The sequence below is a fragment of the Eulemur rufifrons genome, chromosome 16 (genome assembly GCF_041146395.1).
Source record: "Eulemur rufifrons isolate Redbay chromosome 16, OSU_ERuf_1, whole genome shotgun sequence".
Lineage (NCBI taxonomy): Eukaryota > Metazoa > Chordata > Mammalia > Primates > Lemuridae > Eulemur > Eulemur rufifrons.
Window position 1 is genome coordinate 5,298,789 of NC_090998.1, and position 18,527 is coordinate 5,317,315.

Sequence of the window (18,527 nt, forward strand, 5' to 3'; positions counted from 1 at the left end):
CTTTGATTGGTTCTCATTTGACTGTTGGTATATATGAATGCTACTGATTATTTTACGTTGATTTTGTAACCTGAGACTTTGAGGAATTTGTTTAAAAGTAGTCTCAAGGCAGAATCTTTGGGGTTTTCTAGATATAATATCATATCATCAGCAAAGAGCAATAGTTTGACCTCTTCAGCCCCCATTTGGATGCCCTTACTTTCCTTCTGTTATCTGATTGCTCTGGCTAGGACTTACAGCATTATGTTGAATAGAAGTGGTGATAGAGGGCAACCTTGTCTGCTTCCAGTTCTAAGAAGGAATGCTGGTATACACCCATCATGATAAGTGCAATGCGCACTGTCTGGGGAATGGGCACGATTGGAGCTCTGACTCGGGGGGATAGGCAGTACATGGGCAACGTATGTAACCTGAACTTTTGTACCCCCACTATAAGCTAAAAAAAAAAAAAAAAAAAAGAAGGAATGCTTTCAGTTTTTCCCTATTCAATATGATGTTGGCTGTGAGTTTGTTGTATATGGCTTTTATTATTTTGAGGTAAATTCCATCTATGCCTATTTTGTTATGTATTCTTATCATAAAAGGGTGCTGAATTTTGTCAAACACTTTTTCTGCATCTATTGAGAGGATCATATGGTCTTTGTTTTTACTTCTATTTGGTGCTGAATTACACTATAGATTTGCATATTTTGAACCATCCCTGCATCTCTGGGATGAAGCCCACTTAGTTGTGATGGATAATTTTTTTGATAAGCACCTGAATTTGGCTTGCTAGGATTTTATTGAGAATTTTTGCATCTATATTCATAAGGGATATTGGTCTGTAGTTTTCTTTTTTTGTTGAGTCCTTTCCTGGCTTTGGTATCAGGGTGACGTTGGCTTCATAAAACATGTTGGGAAGGATTCCTTCCTTCTCAGTGTTGTGGAATAATTCCTGCAGGATAGGCACCAGTTCTTCTTTGTAGGTCTGGTAAAATTTGGGTGTGAAACCATCTGGCCCAGGATCTTTTTTTTTTTTTTTTTTTTTTAGGAAGGTTTGTTACTGCTGGTTCAATTTTGATACTTCATATTGGTTTGTTCAGGAATTCTATTTCTTCCTAGTTGAGCCTAGGGAGGCTGTGTGTTTCTAAGAATGTGTCCATTTCCTCCACATTTTTAAGTTTATATACATAGGGATTTTTATAGTATTCATAGATGATATTTTGTATTTCCATGGTATTTCTCCTTTATTTATTCCTGATTGAGCTTATTAGAATCCCTTATTTCTGCTTCTTGTTAGTCTATTAAGAGGCATGTCAATTTTGTTTATCTTTTCAAAGAACTAACTTTTTGTTTTATTAATCATCTGTATAGTTTTTTGTTATCAATTTCATTCGGTTCTACTTAGATCTTTGTTATTTCTTTTATTCTTCTGGGTTTGGGATTGGTCTGCTCATCCTTTTCCAGTTCTTTGAGACAATTCATTAGATTGTTTATTTGTGATCTTTCTGTCTTTTGGATGGAGGCATTTATGGGTTTAAATTTTCCTCTCAGGACTGCTTTAGCTATGTCCCACAGATTTTTCATAATTTGTGTCCCCTTTTTCATTTAGTTCAAAGGATATTTTGATTTCCATCTTAATTTCCTCCTTGACCTGCCAATCCTTCAGCAGTAGGTTGTTTAGTTTCCATGACTTTCTGTAGAGATGAGTGTTTCTGTTGGAACTGATTTCCAATTTTATTCCACTGTGGTCTGAGAAGATGCATGGCATAATTTCTATTTTTGTAAATTTGTTGAAACATGTTTTGTGGCCTAGGATATGGCTGATATTAGAGAATGTCCCATGAGCTGATGAGAGTATATTTAGTGGTTTTTGGGTAGAATCTTCTGTAATTGTCTGTCAGGCCCATTTGTTCTAGAGTTCTGTTTAAGTCCATTGTTTCATTGTTTATTTTCTGTTTGGAGGATCTGTCTTGTTCTGTCAGAGGAGTGATGAAGTTCCAGCTATTACAGTGCTACTGTTTATCATTTTGTTTAGATCAAGTAGGATTTGCTTCATGAATCTGGGTGCACCTGAGTTAGGTGCATAAATATTTAGAATCGTTATTTCTTCTTGTTGAATTGCTCTCTTTACCATTATATAATGACCATCTTTGTTTTTCATTGCTTTTGTTGATTTAAAGACTAAGTTATCTGAAATGAGAACTGCTACAGCAGCTTTCTTTTGATTTCCGTTTGTGTGGAATATTGTTTCCCATCCCTTCACCCTGAGTCTGAATGAATCCTCGTGGGTTAGGTGTGTTTCCTGAAGACAGCAGATACTTGGTTTGTGTATATTTATCCATTTGGCCAGCCTATGTCTATTCAGTGGGAAGTTCAAACCATTCACATTTGTTGAAAGACTTGATAAGTAGGCGGATTTCTGTTCATTCTGTTGAGTTCAACATTGTTGCTTTGTTTTCTCTCTTGAGCCATTGTGGTATCTGTCCATTGATATTTAGTGTTTGGATGATTTTACACTGGTGAGTGTCTATTGTGCTGATCCATGTGTAACACTCTTCTGAGTACTTCCTAGAGGGCAGGTCTTGTCTTGAAAAATTCCTCAGTGTTTGCTTGTCTGAGAAGGTCTTTATTTCCCCTTCATATAAGAAACTTAGGCCGGGCACGGTGGCTCATGCCTGTAATCCTAGCATTCTGGGAGGCCAAGGTGGGAGGATCGCTCAAGGTCAGGAGTTTGAGACCAGCCTGAGCAAGAGCAAGACCCCATCTCTACTAAAAATAGAAAGAAATTAGGTGGACAACTAAAAATATATATAGAAAAAAAATTAGCCAGCCATGGTAGTGCACGCCTGTAGTCCCAGCTACTCAGGAGGCTGAGGCAGAAGGATTGCTTAAGCCCAGGAGTTTGAGGTTGCTGTGAGCTAGGCTGATGCCACAGCACTCTAGCCCAGGCAACAGAGTCAGACTCTGTCAAAAAAACAAACAAACAAACAAACAAAAAAAAAACAAATAAACACCAAACACAAACCAGAAAGAAAGAAAAGAAAGAAACTTAGTTTTGCAGGATACAGAATTATAGGCTGGGAATTATTCTGTTTGAGAAGACTGAGAATGGAGTCCCAGTCCTTTCTGGCTTTTAAGGTCTCAGTTGAGAAGTCTGCAATTAGTCTGATGGATTTTCCTTTGTAGGTTATCTGCTGCTTTCACCTTAAGGCACTTAGGAGTGCCTCTCATGTTTGTTTTGGCCAGTCTGATGACTATGTGTCACTGTTTTTTCCTCTTTGTGATGAATCTTCCGGAAGTCCTTTGAGCTTCTTGTACCTGAATATCTAGATTTCTAGAGAGGCCATGGAGATTTTCTTCCATTATTCCCTCAAATAGATTATCCAACCTTTGCATATTTTCTTCTTCACCCTCAGGAATGCCTATAATTCTTATGTTAGGTTTCTTCACATAATCCCGTATTTCTTGTAGGCTTTGCTCTTTCCTCTTATTTCTCTGCTCTATCTCTGTGAATGACTTGTTTAATTGAAAGGTGTTGTCTTCAGTCTCTGAGATTCTTTCTTCTGCTTGATCTAACCTATTCTTAAGTCTTTCCACTGTGTTTTGTAATTCCTTGAATAAAGGAGAGGGAGAGGGAGAGGGAGAGGGAGGGGAAGGGGGAGGAGAGGGAGAGGGAGGAGTTGTACGATTGTCTCTGTTTACTGTTAGAACTAATAAATGAGTTCAGTAAAGTTGCAAAATCAAGAGAAAAAAAATCAGTAGCCTTGCTATACACTAACAGCAAACTACCTAAAAAAAGAAATCAAGAAAACAAGCCCACTTACAATGACTACTAAAATACCTATGAATAAATTTAATTAAGAAGGTGAAGGAAGGTTGGGCACAGTGGCTGATGCCCGTAATCCTAGCACTCTGGGAGGCCAAGGCTGGTGGATCGTTTGAGCTCAGGAGTTCGAGACCAGCCTGAGCAAGAGCGAGACCCCGTCTCTACTAAAAATAGAAAGAAATTAACTGGACAACTAAAAATATATATAGAAAAAAAATTAGCCAGCCATGGTAGTGCACGCCTGTAGTCCCAGCTACTCAGGAGGCTGAGGCAGAAGAATTGCTGGAGCCCAGGAGTTTGAGGTTGCTGTGAGCTAGGCTGATGCCATGGCACTCTAGCCTGGGAAACAGAGTAAGACTCTGTCTCAAAAAAAAAAAAAAAAAAAAAAAGAAGGTGAAAGATTCCCTACACTGAAAACTATAAAATATTGATGCAAGAAATTAAAGAAGACATAAATAAGTGAAAATATATCCCATGTTCATGGATTGGAAGTATTAATACTATTAAAATATCCATACTATCCAAAGCAATCTACAGATTCAATGCAATCTCTATCAAAATTCCAAAGACATTTTTATAGAAATAGAAAAAAACAATTCTAAAATATCTAGGAAATCACAAAAGACCCTGAATAGCCAAAGAAATCTTAAGCAAAAAGAACAAAGCTGGAGACATCATACTACATGACTTCAAAATCTACTACAAAGTGATAGTAATGAAAACATCATGATGTGGGCATAATAACAGATGTAGACTAATGGAACAGAATAGAGAGCACAGACATAAACCCATGCACTTATAACTAACTGATTTTCAACAAACATGTCAAGAACACACAATGGGGAAAGGACCATCACTTCAATAAATGGTATTGGGAAAAGTGAATATCCACATGCAAAAAAATAATTTTGAACCCTTATCTCATACCATATAAAAATCAACTCAAAATAGATTAAAGACTTAAATGTTAATATAAAACTCAAAACTGTAAAACTACTAGAAGAAAGTAAAAGGGAAAAACTCCATGGCATTGGTCTGGGCAATGATTTTTTGGATAAGACACCAAAGGTACAGACAACAAAAGCAAACATAGACAAATGAAATTATATCAAACTAAAAAGCTTCTGCACAGCAAAGGAAACAATCAAAAAAGTGAACAGACAATGTGCAGAAGGGGATAAAATATTTGCAAATTGTACATCTGATAAGGAGTTAATATACAAAATATAGGGAGGCAAGATGGTGGATGAGAGACATCACCAGCCAGAGCGTCTCTGCAAGAAGGAAAAATTTTAGATGAACGAGATAAAAAAACAACAACAACAAAAAAAATACCAGACAGACAAACATAGTTTGAATGAAGGTCAGAAGGAAGGGTGTCTGAACCTACAGGAGACTCCACAGGAAGAGGTTGTGGAGCAGAACTGGAAGGAGAAAGGCATTGGTGGGGATTAAGCCCTGAGAAGCTTGGAGACCAGTGAGAATGGTAGGTGGAGTATTTAGAGTGTTTAAAATTCCCCTCCCTTGCATCTCAGACTGTTGGTAGGCTCCTGAGCTGCTGGAAAGATCTGCCAATACCAGCCCAGAGACTGCTTAAGCAAGTGAGCAGAGACCATCTTGCAGACAGGGCACCGGGCTCCCAGCACCCCCAAGGGCACCTCTTGCCCCAAAGACCTGAGCCAGTTGGCAGGCACCATATTGGTTCTCTACCCATCAGGTGCCTTTGTCCTCCCCAAGGGGCCTTTACTCCTCAGGTTCTGTCTTGCTCGTCCCTCCACAGACATTCCCCAACTTCAGCCCAGACTGCAGGAGCCACAAGGATCCAGTGGGTCCTGGGCAATCTGCATGACTTCAGAGCCCAGTCATTCTGGGTGGACTGCCTCCCAGAGAGAGGGTTGGAGATGACCAGTCTGCAGACCTTCCTCCACCCAGAACTTTATTCTCCCTTTCCCTTCCTCCACCCATGGCTGCTGAGAGAGACAATTTAGCCACCACACAGAGATATCCACAGGGAACAGGGCTTGGACCTTTTCTTTTGGGGTCCTACAGTGGACAGAGGGGTGCTCTGATGGTGAGCTCCCTACTTGCCGGCTCTTCCCGGTGGTGCTTGCCCAGTGACTCCAGCAGGGCAGGGCAAACCCTGTGGTGGAGGGACATTGAACCAGCTTGGGCACCCTGTGGGTGACTTGGAACCGGCATTCTTTTCCCTGGCATGGACAGGGATTGCTTGGGGCCCAGGGGATGGGCCTGCAGGCCAGATTCCACACACTCAGGTCTTGATCTCACTGCCCAGGGGCACAGAGGGGATATTTGTGAGTTAGTCTCATGAGGAGGGGATGCCTGGAGGGGAAGATCAGAGGGGAGAGTGCAGGGTGGGTCCTAGTGGCAGCACCCTCGTAGGGCACCCTTCTTCTGATGGGAGGGCTGCACTCCCAGCTCAGTCCAGGATCTTGGGGAGGTAACCTCACAGCCCACATCTCAGTCGTCGGGGAGCTTGGCTGGCTTGAGGTCCTGCCTGCTGGCAGAGGCCCAGGAGAAACTGCAGAATAGGGGAAGGTGGAAAGGAGCGAGGCCTGCTCCAGGCTGTCTGATTGAGGGTCTCAGAAAGCCCTGCCTCTACACCCAAACTTTCCAGTTGAGTGGGGCTACTTCAGCTCCTCCCTGGCAGCTTTGCCCATAGGCAGAGAACAGACCTTTGACCCCTGCTAAAAGCATCTGTGGAGCTTGAGGACAGGCTAACCCAACCCAGCTCTGCCCAGACTCACTCCCCCACCAGCCCCTGTTGAGGTGGAGAATAAGGACACACCTGCAATCCCCAGGGCCCCACCCACCACCCGAGGCACTAACTAGAGTGCCTCTCCAGAGGAAGAAGAGCTGGTTACAGGACCCAAAAACAACATTGCATCTTGCTCCTCCTAGCAAGCGCCCCCTACTGACAGAGAGGACAATTTGCATGCTCTTTTATTGCATTTACTGACTCAGCATATAGGATGCGGTCGATTCACACCCACATGCACCACCTGCTGGCTCAGAGATTAAACTGGGCATGTCACTATCTAAACAAAATAAAATCCAAAGGCTAAGAAGTCACAGCTGCTCCGGATGAGAAGGAATCAGGGAAAGAACTCTGGAAGTATGAAGAATCAACGTGAAAGGACACTCCCAAAAGGAAATACCAGCTCTCTAGCAATAGATACCAACCCAAATCAGGAAATTGAAACAACAGATGAAGAATTTTGAACCAGGATTGTAAGGAAACTCAATGATAAAATGAGAAGATAAAATGGAAGATAAAATGCAAGATAAAATGGAAACCCAACACAAGGAAACCACAAAAAGAAAGCAGGAAAAGATTGAAAAATTCACTACAGAAATTTAAATACTAAAGAAAAATCAAACAGACCATGAGGTCTGGCCTGCACCCTGGATCTGCAAGGGTTTTCCTGAAGCCTCAGTCTGCAGGGCCAGCCTGGCACTAAGGTCTACTGGGGCAGCCCTGAACCACCTAGACCCCAAGCCCACTAGAGCCTAAGGCCCTGGGGCTAGCTTAGAGCCTGGGGCTATGGGGATTGTCCTGGAGCCTGGGTCCACAAGGGCCAGTCTAAAGGTTGGATGTGTGGGTACTGCCCTGGAAGCTAGGCCTACAAGGACTGGCCTGGATCCTAGGGCCTTGAAGACTGATTTGACACTGGCCAGGCCTGGAGCCTATGTCTGTGGGTGTTTACCTGGTACTGGGTCAGGCCTGAATCCTAGGGCTGTGTGGGACAACTTGGGTCTGTACTGATCTAAAACCTAGGGTGAGCCTGGGACCTGGGGCAGCAGAGGCTGCTTTGGTGCTAGGCAGTCCTGGAACTTTATCTTCAGGGGTCAGCTTGGAGCCTGTGTCCATGGGTGCTGGCCTAATGACTAGGGCTGCAAGAGCTGGACTGATGCTGGAGCAGACCTAAAGCCTGGAGCCATGGGGGTCTACCCCAGTGCTGGAGGTAGTCTGCAGCCTGGGGCCCCTGGAGCTGGCCTGGTGCTGAGGGTGGCCTGGAGTCAGGAGCTGCTAAGGTCAGTTAAGTGGTGGGGTGGACCATAGATTGAGTTCACGGCATAGGTCTGGAGCTTGGGGCTGCAGATCCCAGCATGGTCCTGGGGTGGGCCTGGTGGCTCAGTCTATGTGTACTTGCTTGGAGTCTGGGACTATGGGGGCCTGCCTGGTGCTAGGTTTTACTGTGGTGGGCCTAGTGTTAACGTCCAAGGCAAAGTTTGGTGTTCACATTCCTCTCTTTCCCTCAACTGTAGAGTATCTCTGTGCTGTGCTACCTGAGGCTGGGGGAGGGGAAACATGGGTAATATAAAAAACAGTTCTTCCTACCTTTTTTAATGCATCTTTTCTTATGGTGCTGCAACCAGGTACTATAATCTCTCACCTGGTTTTATTAGCTGTTGTGAAGGTATTTTTGCATGTGAATAGTTGTCAAATTGATGTTTTATGGGGGGATGATTAGTAGAAGGTCCTATTCTGCCATCTTGTCTTTGTCTGGAACTATTTTCTTAATTTCATTTTTAAATTGTTCAGTGCACATTGATAGAAACAGAATTGATTTTTCTAGGTTGATCTTGTATCTTGCAACCTTGCTATGCTCATTCTTTTAGTTATAATAGCTTTTCTTGAGGATTTTAAAGGATTTTTTAATGCAAGATGTCATCTGTAAATAGAGATAGTTATACTTCTTCCTTTCTAATACAATGCCTTTTATTTCTTTTTTTGTCTAATTACTTGGCTAGACTTTCTAGTGTAATGTTGAATAGGAGTAGTGAGAGATGATATCCTTGTCTTGTTCTTTATGATAGGAAGAAATTTAATGTTTCATTATTAAGTGTGATGTTAGCTGTGGGTTTTTGTAAATGCTCTTCATCAGAAATTCCATTATATTCCTAGTTTGTTTAGTGTTTCTCTCTCTCTCTCTAACAGTAAGAGGTGTCAAATTTTGTCAAATGCTTTTTCTATGTCTATCGAGATGATCATGTAGGTTTTGTTCATTATTTATTGATATGGCCTATTACATAATTGGTTTTAGGATATCAAACCAACCTCAAATTTTTAGCATAAATCCCACTTGATCATGGTGTATAATTCTTTCTGTATAGTTTGCTAGTATTTTCTTGAGGATTTTTGTGCCTCTGTTCATAAGAGATATTGGTTTTTAGTTTTCTTTTCTTGTGATATTTTTGTCTGGTTTTGGTATCCAAGTAATATCGGCCTCATAGAATGAGTTGGGAAGTGTTTCCCCCTCTTCTATGTTTTTGAAGAGTTTGTGAGGATTGGAATTAATTCCTCTTTAAATATTTGGTAGAATTCACCAGCGAAGCTATCTGGGCATGATCCTCTCTCTGTTGGGTAATTTTTTGATTACTAAGTCAATTTCTTTGCTTAATGTAGGTCTATGCAGATTTTTATTTCTTCTGCCTAATTCTCTGAGTTAGAAGGTAGTAGGTGAGCCTTAGATAGAGAGGAGAAAGTTATTTCTCTATTGAGGCTCACTCATTTCATCATGTAGATTGCTTTACCTGGATGGTCTGCCCTAAGGAATTTGGCGAAATATTTGACCTAATAAGTCTGTGCAAGGATGGTTAAAGTTTCATCTTTCATGCAAGTTCCAAATGACTGGTAGTGACTACCTGGAGTATTGTGGTGGGAAGAATTTTAAGTCCATACGGTCAAAGGCATGAGTGCCATGATCTGTTAGCAATGCCTGCCACGGACAAGGAAGGAGGGGATGGTGGCATTTGTGTCAATATTTGCCACTTGTGACCTGGGAGGCAAGTAGGACCTAGACCTAATATGTTTTCTCCTGGGTTTATTGTATAATTTAGGTCTCTAGGTATGAGGATAATATGCTGAGATCAATTGGTCATTGAAGCTGCCTTGTCCTTATTTAATTTTGGAGCATTCAGGTTTAATTCCACAGGGATTAACTCATGAAACTACTTGTCAGAAAGCATTACTGTGATGAAACACATGTGTGAATCAACTATCCCTATATACTTGGATAACATCTGAGTCATAGCTGATATTTATAAACCAAGTGAGGACCCTTCTCCTCTGCTGCCCATAAAAAATCTACGTGGCTCAGACACATATAGATTTTAGAACTAAAGCATTCTGGTAACCTCCATGGTTTGAGAACTAGAGGTAGACCACTCCATTGACTTTCTTTGAGAAGGAAATCAATTAGTGAATGAGAGCTGTCACATAGAATCTTGAATTTAACAGAGGCATCACACGCTGTTTAGTTTAGCCTCCTGCTAAGCGAGATGCCAAAGCAATTGCAGTGGCTAGATTCCCCCAGCTTTCTGGACAGCTGTCTGACACCAGAAAGATGCCAGCTCCCAACAGTTCTCATGCTGTCATGTCCTTTCTTTAACTTTCAGAGACCAGAGAAAGGCTGCTCTGGAGAGTGTCACGTGGAATTGGAGAATCAATCACTTTATTGAATTTGGGTAGATATGAAATACCAACAAACAATTAAACACATGAAAAAGCAGTGTCAATAATTAATGTCTAATAGGGAGCCCACTGAAATGCTATTGGCAGGACCAGCTACATAATTTGCAGTACCCAATGCAAAAGGAAAATGCAGGCCCTTTGCGGAAAAATAATTAAGAACTTCAAGATGGTGATAGTATAGCGTTAAACCAAGTGAGGAGACCCTCTAAACGTGGGATCCTGTGTGACTGCACAGGTTGCATGCCCACGACGCTGGCCCTGCTGCTGGCATAATTTGCCTTAGGAAATCTCAGTGTAACAATATATTGTACAATTGGTTAAAGTCTGTTTGCATGTATACAAATAAGTTTATTTGTTCTGTACAACAGTAGTTTTGGGCAAAATTGTGATAGGCATAATGTTTATCTTTCCAACTTTAATTCATAGAACTTACCTTATCTACTTCTGTCATCGTCCTTTACTGTTGCTTGGGGGGGTGGTGGTTACAACTGTGATTCTCTGCAGGGGGGAGTTGCTAGAGGTCAGTTCCTCTAGACGTCATCCAACCAACAAATATAGTTTCAATGTCTTCTGCTGCACTAACCAATATGTTAGTGACTAGTCACATATGGCTATTTAAATTTAAAAAATTAAAATTAAATTAAATTAAATTAAAAATATAGGTTTTTGTCATATTAGCCACATAAGTGCTTGATTGCCACATACGGCTAGCGGCTATCATAATGTATAGCACAGATACAGACATTTCTGTCATTGCCGAAAATTCTATCTATAAAAATGAAAAATGGCTACACTAACAAAAGTCCAGACTTGACCACTACACAATATATCCGTGTAACAAAACTGCACTTGTACCTTATTAATCTATAAAAATAAAAAATAAAGTATTTTAATAGGAACAAAAAGGAAATTCTACCGGACAGTGCGGGCCTACGCACTCCAGGTCCGGCGCTGGGGAGAGGGAGCGAGGGAGCTCGCTCTCTTTGCAAACACAGGAGCCACGTTTCCTGCCCTATATGGGGGGAAGGGAACGTGGGGTGTGGATGAGACAAGTGCTGTAAAAGCCTTTAGAATACATCCAAGAAAATATTCGGAAGGATGCGTGGGAGACGGGAGAGGAAAGAAAGTCTGAGCGTCGCTGATGTGACTACGTGGATTAGAAAGAAGAACTCGGTTTTAAAGAATTTGATGTACATCTTTATCAGGCTCCTCTGCCTCTGCTTAAAATACTGATGCTTCTCAGGTTTTGGCTCAAGGCTCCTATCTGCTTGCAGCGGAGGTGATTTTATCCACTTATGAATTCAACCACCCCTTCCATGGAGTTGACGCCCAAATCCACACGTGCCTAATCCAGGCTGCTGGGCTGAGGCCTTGGGGCCATCTATGCAGTGACCTGCTCGGGGATTCCGGGCTGTGGCTCAGAGGCACCTCAGACTCCACGTGGCCAGACCTAAATGCATGAATTTCTTTGTCTCCTCTTATTGCTTCTGTCGCAGTAAATGGTGCCATTGTCCACGTCATAATTACAACAGGAACAACAACAACCAAAGTAGTAAGAATAGCAGCTTAAATTTATTGAGCTGCGTTTATTTTGAGCACCGCTTACAAATCACTGCATTTGAATCTCATAATAATACTATGATATAAGTATTGTTATTATTACTACTACTATCATTTTACAGATAAGGCAAAGGAAGCACAAAAAGGTCACACAGAACGTGACAGAGCTGCGGCTCGAGTGAATGCAGATCTTTCTGGAGACTGCTCGCTCTTACTGTACCACACACACAGCACAGCATCGCCTGGGAGCCTGGTGGAACTGCAGGCTCCCAGAGCCCACCAGACCCGCTGAACCAGACTCTGCATTTTAACAAGATCTGATTTGTGTGCAGGTGGCTCTCAGCATTTGAGGAGCATCGTGATCTAGTATCCTCCCTCCAACTCCCCACCTGGCCACCACATTCGAGTGACAGTGGTGTGGAAATCAGACTGAAATCATCTTCCTTTCACTCCTTTTTTTCTCCAGGCCATGCATCAGGGGAGGTTTTTCACACCTTCCCATCTGTTGTCCTCATGGCAGCCAGAATAATTTTTTAAAACGTTAATTTACTTAAAGTCCTTTAGTACCTCTAGGAAAGAGTCCAATCTCGTTAGCTTTCATTGTCCAGTTCCTACGGGTCTGTCCAGCCTCATCTCTTGCTGCTGCTGCCAGGCAGGGCAGTGGTGCTAACAGAGTGTGCTCTCTGCGTCCCCGCGCACTCACCTGTACTGCGGCCTTGGCCTGAAATCTCAGGGCTGCTGCTCAGATGCCTGCCGACATCCATGATTGAGGACAGGTGTGGGAGGGGACCCTGGGGAACAGGGAGCTGTGCTGTGAGCAGTCACAGCACCCCCCGGCTCTGGGCAGAGGAGGGGCTGTGGCCTGGGAAAGTGGTTGCAGGAGACAAACGTCTGCCCTATCAGAGAGACCAGAAACCTGGGTTCATATTTTGGCAACCACTTTACATATTTTTGAAAATGTGTGGATTGAGGCTTCCTTCCACAATGGCAGAGTGTTTAGTGCACATTTTCCCTCCCTGAAAACAACTATTTGACTGGAGAAAATTACTAAAGATTATCTTTCAAAGTTTTTAGAAATTGCCCTGAGGGCATATGGCAAACTGAGAAACATTCTTTCAAGAAAATCTCCTACATCTCAGTGAGAACAATGGGAGTCTGTGGCATTTGAGCCATGACTTGCTCCCCACCCAGCTCTGTCTTAGGAAAACCGCACTCAAAGTTCCCTACTCTGGGTGGGTGTGGTCAACAAGGGGGCTCCCTGTCCCTGCAGCTTCCAGCATAGGGCTATGGTTTCACCCTGGGCAAAGCAGGCCACCTGCATGCCACACATTCCCCAGCCTAGTGACACAAAAGCGTCACTAGTGGAGGTGACTGAGAGAGCGAGCTTCCCCCACCTAACCGCTACTCATAGAGTGTGATTTCAACTCCAGATGCGTCAGGCCAAAAATACTGGGCTCTAGTTGCCTCTCCCCCAACTTTCTGTCAGAGTGGAAGTTCCACACCAGAACGGACAAGTAAGAAACCCAGGGGCTGCCACCTCCTTCCCCACCCGACCATGTCTGCCTGTACAGCAGGTGTCAGGCCAGGAGAAGTGGGCTGCTGCCTCCACCCTCAGCCCCTGTGCCGTGGTACAGAAGCTCTGTTTAGGAGGAGAGGCAGGATGAAAACCTCCCCAGCACTGTTTAAGGGACTGACCTTATTTAGAAGAGAGCATAGAGAATTCCGTGTTCAATGGTGTTGTCTGAAACAGTAGAGATCTCGGTGGAGAACAATTAAGAGTGTGCTCATAGCTCCATGATACCAGCAGCAGCAAGCAACATGGCAGAGCAACCAGGAATTTAACAGAAAGAACCAGGGAAAGAGACAGCCAAGAAGAGCCCTCCTGGGGTCACACTCCTGGGTGCTCTAGAAGGTTGGGTGCAAGCCCTAGGTTGAACCTGCTTAGGAACAAGCAGAATAGGATGAGGGGAAGACTTAAAATCATTCCCTAACAGGCATACAGATCCATCAACAGTCAGAGCCTCTGGCATGGGGGGGCTTAAGCCCAAACCTCTGAACAAACACTGTGTGAACAATAAACTACTCTGACCCAGGGCAACTGCTAGGAAGCCAGGCTTAAAAAGAAAATTGTGAACATCACAGGTAGTCTGGAAGACTATGTGCAGATCCAAGGCTGTGCTCTCCCAGGAGCAATCAGAAAAAAAAAGACCCAGCAACCAGCGTGTGGGTCAGAATGTAGACTTCCTGAACTGGGACAGCAGCCGCCACGCCACACATGCCAAAAATCTAACCAGCCAAGGGGGTTAGATTAGATTGGATACAACCTCTGATGACTAAGTGGCTTATGATAACCCAGGGGCAAGCCCTAGGTAGCCAGGCTAAAAGAGAAAAACAGAAAAAAAAGAAAAAAGCAAGATCAGGGGCATTAAAGGCTGAATACTACCAGGAGAAATGAACTTTGCATATTCGTTCAGCCAAGTCACTAAGCAAGTGAAAAAACAACCAAGCAAATGACAATGACATCAACCCCTGGGTTGATATACAGAGTTGCTAGACTACATTGTCTAACATGAAAAGTTTCCCGAAAGAAATTATGAGACATACAAAGATACAGGAAAGTTTAACTCGTGCACAAGAGAAAATAAGACAACAGAAACTGCATTAGAAGGGGCCCAGATATTGGGCTTAGCAGATACAGACTTCAAAGCCACTATTATATAAAAAATATATCCAAAGAACTAAAGGAAGCCGTGTCTAAAGGATTAAAGGAGGGTTATAATGACACTGTCTCATCAAATAGACACTATCAATAAAGAGATATAATTTATAAACAGGAGCCAAATGCTAATTCTGAAATTGAAAAGTACAAAAATAAAAATTGAGAGTTTGACTTTCATTTTCTGTTCTGGCATGTAAGGAGCTTGGAAGTTGCCTTTCTGTCCTAACAAGAAGTAAAAAGCAAACTGAAAACTTAATAGCTCTACTTAGATCTGTCTGAGAAGTGAGGTTACAGGGCAAACTGATGCTCACCGAATTGGAGAGACAGTCAGATGAATACAGAGAATACAGAGGACAGCAGCTTCCCAGAGCAGAAACCTCCATGGGAACCAGTGCTGGGATAGGAAAGCCCAAACTGTAAGTTGCTGAACTGCGGAAGCTCAGTGTGGGCAACTCTGAGAATTGTCTGCAGGGAGCCCCAGTCATAGGGGCCCCTACACTCTGGTCAGTTTTACCTCCAGGATCTCTACCACACCCTGACAGTGAATATCAGAGAAAAATCCCCTCCTGCCCCTGGTGTGGAGAAGGGGAAAGGAGCTATTTTGAAGTATTCCAGACCATTCTGTCCTTCTTAACAAGGCCTGCTTGCAAGAGAAACCATTTTATCGGAGCCTGACCTATGAGGATTTTATAATAGCCTGACTCACGTGGTTTGAATGTTTTCCTCTCCAAAACTCATGTTGAAATTTACTTGCCATTGTGATGATATTGGGAGGTGAGACCGTTAAGAGGTATTTAGATGATGGGGGCTCCACTCTCATAATGAGCTAATGCCATGATTGCGCTGTTATTGTGGGAGTGGGTTCGTTTCTGTGGGAGTGGTTTGCCTCTTCTTGCTCTCTTTCTCTCTCTCGCCCTCTCTTTGCCCCTTCTGGCCATGTGATGCCTTCTGGCATGTAATGATGCAGTAAGAAGGCCCTCGTGAGATGTCAGCACCTTGATATTGGATTTCCCAGCCTCCAGAACTAGGATCCAATAATTTCTGTTCATTATAAGTTACCCAGTCTCAGATATACTGTTATTGCAGTACAAAATGGACTAAGACACTAATCTACATGGGGGAAGAGAAATACTCAACTTCAGCTCACTCTGGCCTTTGACATGGGGGAAAAGAAATAAACACTTATATTTATGGTCAATGGATTCTTGACAAGAGTGCCAAGATAATTCAGTGAGGGAGAGAATAGTCTCTTCAACAAATGGTGCCGGGACATCCGGATATCTAGATGCAAACGAATGAAGTTGTATCCCTCATCACACCACACATAAATATTAACACACAATGGTCATATGTAAATATAAGAGATAAAACTATAAAACTAAGGCTCAGTGGCTCATCCCTGTAATCCTAGCACTTTGGGAGGCCAAGGTAGGAGGATCACTTGAGGCCAGGAGTTTGAGATCAGCCAGAGCAAGAGCAGGACCCTGTCTCCACAAAAAAATAGAAAAATTAGCTAGATGTGATGGTGCATACCTGTAGTCCCAGCTACTCAGGAGGCTGAGGCAGAAGGATCACTTGAGCCCAGGAGTTGGAGGTTGTAGTAAGCTATATGATGCCACTGCACTCCAGCCTGGGTGACAGAGTGAGATCCTGTCTCAAAAATAAACAAACAAACAAACGAACAAAAAACCCCAAACCCCTAAAAAACTCTTAGAAGGAAACATAAGAGTAAATCTTGGAGATAATGGGTTAGTAACAGTTTCTTAGATATGACACCAAAAACAGTGATAAAAGAGAAGATTGGAAAGTTGGACTTGATCAAAACTGAATTGTTTTTGTTTCAAATTATATTATCAAGAAAGTGAAAAGACTACTCACAGAATGGGAGAAAGTGTTTGCAAACCATTATATTTGATAAGGTACTTGTATCTAGAATTTAAAAAGAATTCTTACAATTCAATAATAAAAAGACAAATTGCTAAATTAAAAATAGGCAAAGGACTTAGATATTTCTCCAAAAAAGATATACAAATGGCCAAAAAGCACATGAAAGGATGCTCAACATTTTTAGTTAGTAGGGGAATGGAAACCAAAACCCCCATGAGATACCATTTCACACCCACTAGGATGGCTATTATCAAAATAGCAAATAATTACAAGTGTTGTTGAAAATGTGAAGAAATTGAAACCCTCGTTCATTGCTGGTGGTAATGTAAAATGGTGCAGTCATTTTGGAAAACAGTATGGCAGTTCATTACATTGTTAAACATAGAGTTATCATGTGACTTAACAATTAAACTCTTAGGTGTGTATATAAGAGAAATGAAAACATATACAATGCAAAAACTTGTTTGAGAATGTTCATAGCAGCATTATTCATAATACCTGAAAAATTGGAACATCCTAAATGTTCAACAACTGATGAATGGATAAACAATATATGGTATATCCATACAATGGAACATTATTTCACAATAAAAAGGAATGAAGTACTGACACATGTTATAACATTAATGAACCTCGAAAACATGCTAAGTGAAAGAAGCCAGTCCTAGAAACCATATTTTATATGTTTCTATTTACATGAAAAGTCCAGAATAAATAATTCTCTAGAAATAGAAGGTAGATTAGTGGTTGCCTGTGGCTGAGGGGGGCAGGTGTGGATTGGGTTGGGGAAGAACAGAAAGTGGCTGGCAATGGGTATGAGGTTTCTTTTTTATGTGATGAAAATGCTCTGAAAGATAGTGGTAATGGTTACTCAGCTTTGTGAGTCTCATAAAAACATATATAATATTTATCAAATGGGTGAATTTTATTGTATGTACAGCACAGTGCCCGTGGTTAACAACACAGTGTTGTGCACTTAAATATTTGTTAAGAGGGTAGATCCCATGTCAAGTGTCCCTATCTCTCACTTTCTTTCCCTCTCTCTCTCACACACACCTCTTCCAAACAAATACAAGGAAATGTTTGGAGTTGATGGATATGTTTACTACTTTGATTATGGTAATGATATCATGGGTTATGTATATGTCCAAATTTATCAAATTAATATGTGCATTAAATGTGTGCACTGTCTAGTAAATCAGTTATAGCTCAACAAAGCTGTAAAAATAAAATGGTAAACCAGTGCCTAGCATATGGTAAGCATGTAATAAATGTAGGATAGGACCTTAAAAAAATATGTCAAGCACAATTCTCTGGAGAGTTTGCCACCTGTCTCTAGTGGTGAAGTAGAGGGTTGTGCCAAGGGTGACTGAGGGTCTGAGAACTTGGGAAAAGGCAGAGGTAATGGCAGAAACCAGGCTGCTGGCAAGGAAGCTAATGTGGGGTTGGAGGAGGAATGGGAATGCCTTCTGCAGTATGTTGAGTGTTCAAGTGGAAATATCTACTGAAGATTAATAAAAAAGAAATGGTTTTATCCCCATAGCAGAAGAATTTTGTATAAACAAATATAAAATCTCCTTGCTATTGTGATAAGCCACTGAGGGTCTCCCTTTCCAATGAGTGTGGGATGTTGGTGAGTTGTTTAACATTATGCACAGTGAATGGGAAGATTGGATAGCAATGTTGAAGTAATTAAAAAATATGATTATAAAAAGTGGTCTCTTGTAGGTGTCTTCAGAAGACATATTCTTCACAACTCCCTTCCCTCAGTGTCATTCTCATATTCGTGGATGAAGCCCTGTCCATTATCCAACGGGCCATCACCAGTGTCATCACCCGGACCCCCTCTCCATTATTGAAGGAGATCATCTTGGTGGATGATTTTAGCTCAAATGGTGAGCAACCTGATCAAAGAATCATTGTAAAAATGATCACTTATCACCTGTGCTTGGCTGGCAAGAGGTTTTAGCTTAGCTTAGGCCACCTTGGTTTCTCATGTAGGGAAAAGAGAAAAATCATTTGTTGAGGGTCCCTGTCTGCTGGCCCCATGTAATCTC

The 18,527-nt window shown here is 42.2% G+C and overlaps 1 protein-coding gene across 1 annotated transcript in view; it reads left to right on the forward strand.

Moving 5' to 3' along the window:
• GALNT8 (polypeptide N-acetylgalactosaminyltransferase 8) overlaps nucleotides 1-18,527 on the forward strand; it is a 48,726-nt gene that overhangs the window by 9,053 nt on the left and 21,146 nt on the right. The window contains exon 3 of the mRNA XM_069491191.1: nucleotides 18,199-18,365. Within this exon, the coding sequence (XP_069347292.1) occupies nucleotides 18,199-18,365 (167 nt within the window). The remainder of the gene's footprint in view (nucleotides 1-18,198; nucleotides 18,366-18,527) is intronic.